Here is a 3095-nt window from a genome sequence, read left to right on the forward strand (position 1 = left end):
AAAAAAAAAAAAAAAAGCGTCGATATAAACCTACTATTCTATCTATCTGGTGAGACAGGGCTGTGAAATACCATTTGGAATAATCATAGTGTTTACTCAAACACTATGCAAACATAAAAATCTTATTTTCTCTAATTGGATATTTCGTTCCTTTTAATAACTGAGCTGCTTTCTCTACCAGAATGCTAAATCAATAATGAATGTCTCCCTGGCTTGAATGAGGTCTTCACTACTTTAGATAGCAGAAAATTGCTCCCAATGTGTCAAACTGCTAAGATGGAAATTGGAATCTAAAGCTAAAATGGTGTTTAATTGTCTTTTTTTCTTTTCCTCTGTAATTTTAGGCTTTAACAGAAAATCTTTAAAAAAAAAAAAAAAAAAGTAAAAGTTAGAATACACCTGGAACTTTTAACTGACATTGAACTCCTCTGGATGCCGGAAAGGACCAAGAATGAGCTATTACGGAAGTAGCTACCGGATTGTCAATGTGGACTCCAAATATCCAGGCTATCCTCCGGAGCATGCGCTAGCTGAGAAGAGACGAGCAAGGAGGCGTCTGTTGCACAAAGATGGCAGCTGTAATGTGTACTTCAAACACATTTTTGGAGAATGGGGGAGCTACATGGTTGATATTTTCACCACTCTTGTGGATACCAAGTGGCGCCATATGTTTATCATCTTTTCTTTGTCTTACATTCTCTCCTGGTTGGTATTTGGCTCCATATTCTGGCTCATAGCTTTCCATCACGGAGACCTCTTAAGCGATCCGGATATCACTCCTTGCGTCGACAATGTGCATTCATTTACGGCAGCATTTTTATTTTCCCTTGAGACCCAAACCACCATAGGGTACGGTTACCGTTGTGTCACTGAAGAGTGCTCTGTGGCCGTGCTGACAGTGATCCTTCAGTCCATCCTAAGCTGCATCATTAACACCTTCATCATTGGAGCAGCATTGGCAAAGATGGCAACTGCCCGGAAACGAGCTCAGACCATCCGCTTCAGCTATTTCGCGCTCATTGGTATGAGAGATGGGAAGCTTTGCCTCATGTGGCGCATAGGTGATTTCCGCCCAAACCATGTGGTGGAGGGCACAGTGAGAGCCCAACTTCTGCGCTATTCAGAAGACAGCGAGGGGCGGATGACGATGGCATTTAAAGACCTCAAACTTGTCAATGACCAGATAATCCTCGTCACTCCAGTGACTATTGTCCATGAAATTGACCATGAGAGCCCTCTGTATGCCCTTGACCGCAAGGCGGTGGCCAAAGATAATTTCGAGATTCTGGTGACATTTATTTATACTGGTGATTCTACTGGGACATCCCACCAGTCCAGAAGTTCCTACATCCCCAGAGAAATTCTCTGGGGCCATAGGTTTCATGATGTATTGGAAGTGAAGAGAAAGTATTACAAGGTGAACTGTTTGCAGTTTGAAGGCAGCGTGGAAGTCTACGCCCCCTTCTGCAGTGCCAAACAACTGGACTGGAAAGACCAACAACTGAACAACTTGGAGAAAACGTCCCCTGCCCGAGGATCCTGCACCTCTGACACCAACACCAGGAGGAGGTCCTTCAGTGCAGTTGCCATGGTGAGCAGCTGTGAGAACCCAGAAGAGACCATCCTGACCCCACAAGATGAATGTACGGAGGTCCCTTATCAGAAAGCACTCCTGTCTTTAAACAGGATCTCCATGGAATCCCAGATGTAGCCCTCCCCTCCGACCCTTACCTAAAGGCCCAAAGCTGTAAGCATGATTTTTAACAAAATGTTAGTTACTGTGATTTGTGGCCTGAATACAAGGCAGAGAAGGTTAACTTTGGTGAGTGATCGTCTAAAAATTCCACAGTTTTCTAATATTAAAATTTGGCTTTGGAAGTAGAGTTTGTATTAGGAAAGTGAAGAAACTTAATTGATTACAATTAATCTCATTATTGCATATACTTGTGTATCCTCTTGAAGGTGAAATATTTAGGAGTGGAGGAAAATGCTGATAGACTAGGTAAAAATAGAGAAGCAGGTAAGCTAAATATTTGCATATAAATAAATTAATTATGGAATGAGAACTTATAACAGTATCTTGTTACCTAAGCAAGACAGATGGAGATATGCCTCAGCTCAGAAATATTGAGATGAGACAGTAAAACCAAATGTGGTTTGAGTTACCATATTTGCGTCTCATAGTATCTTGGTATCAGCAGACAGAGATGTGGCTTTAAGAAAGTGAAAATGCCATCAAGTCACAGATTTCTTCCAGCGACACTTGCCTAAAGTGTTATTAATCAATGCTGGAAGCTGGAACCAACCATGTGACAAAGAACAGAGGACATCATTATGTAAAATAGTAAAGACCTTGGTTCAACCAAACCAATGGGGAGCAGAAATGAGGTGGGGGGTGCTTTCTGTGTGCTCCTGGAAAAGTCTCCTGTGCTCCTACTCCCACTGTGCTCATGCGTTTGTGAAGAGGCGACATTACAGAGGTGGGATGCCAGAGTGGGCAGCAGCTGTATGTATCCTCAGCCTTTGCAGAATAGATGCTAGATGCTATTGGTTCCTGGTCCCGAGAAGATACAGTATGGATGAGGAGAATTCAAAGAGATAGAGCCTTTTCTGAAGACAGGGGACAAGTGTGTATGATGACTTGAGTTGTAGCTCTGAATACTTTTGTCAACAGTGATGCTCTTTTGATTGCATACAAAAAGAATAAACTGAATATTATAAGGCTGCTTAAATTTTAGGACAAGAGATAAATGTATATTCTCTTTTCTCTGTTTCAAACTAAATATTATAGAGCTGCTTAAATTTTAGGGCAAGAGACAAATGTGTATTCTCTGTCTTCTTCGTGTTAAAGGATTAAGTTAATTCCTGATTCCTTTTTAGCACGGACCCAGTCACAGACACTGTAAGCTTTATAAACTGAAGAATTATTAGCTATGGCTTGGCATCATTTGTGTAATTTTTCCACTGCTGCTGAGCTAGGAATGAATATATTATACAGCTGTTGTTTGAGAACACACATTTTGATTCTTTTGGTATCTTCTTTCTCTCTCTTTTCCTCCTATCCTCTCTCTCTCTCTCTCTCTCTCTCTCTCTCT

The 3095-nt window shown here is 41.4% G+C and overlaps 1 protein-coding gene and 1 long non-coding RNA gene across 2 annotated transcripts in view; one reads left to right on the forward strand and one right to left on the reverse strand.

The window, feature by feature from the left end:
- The window catches only part of LOC116077317, a 3484-nt gene extending 2579 nt beyond the window's left edge, over nt 1–905 (reverse strand). Inside the window, exon 1 of the long non-coding RNA XR_004113206.1 lies at nt 476–905. This is a non-coding gene — a long non-coding RNA (uncharacterized LOC116077317). The remainder of the gene's footprint in view (nt 1–475) is intronic.
- Nucleotides 1–1883, forward strand: part of Kcnj16 (potassium inwardly rectifying channel subfamily J member 16) — a 28340-nt gene extending 26457 nt beyond the window's left edge. Inside the window, exon 2 of the mRNA XM_031351777.1 lies at nt 345–1883. Coding sequence (XP_031207637.1) covers nt 452–1711 — 1260 coding nt within the window. The 5' untranslated portion in view covers nt 345–451 and the 3' untranslated portion in view covers nt 1712–1883. The remainder of the gene's footprint in view (nt 1–344) is intronic.
- The last annotated feature ends 1212 nt before the right edge of the window (nt 1884–3095 follow it).

This window comes from Mastomys coucha, unplaced genomic scaffold (assembly GCF_008632895.1).
Source record: "Mastomys coucha isolate ucsf_1 unplaced genomic scaffold, UCSF_Mcou_1 pScaffold5, whole genome shotgun sequence".
Classification (NCBI taxonomy): domain Eukaryota; kingdom Metazoa; phylum Chordata; class Mammalia; order Rodentia; family Muridae; genus Mastomys; species Mastomys coucha.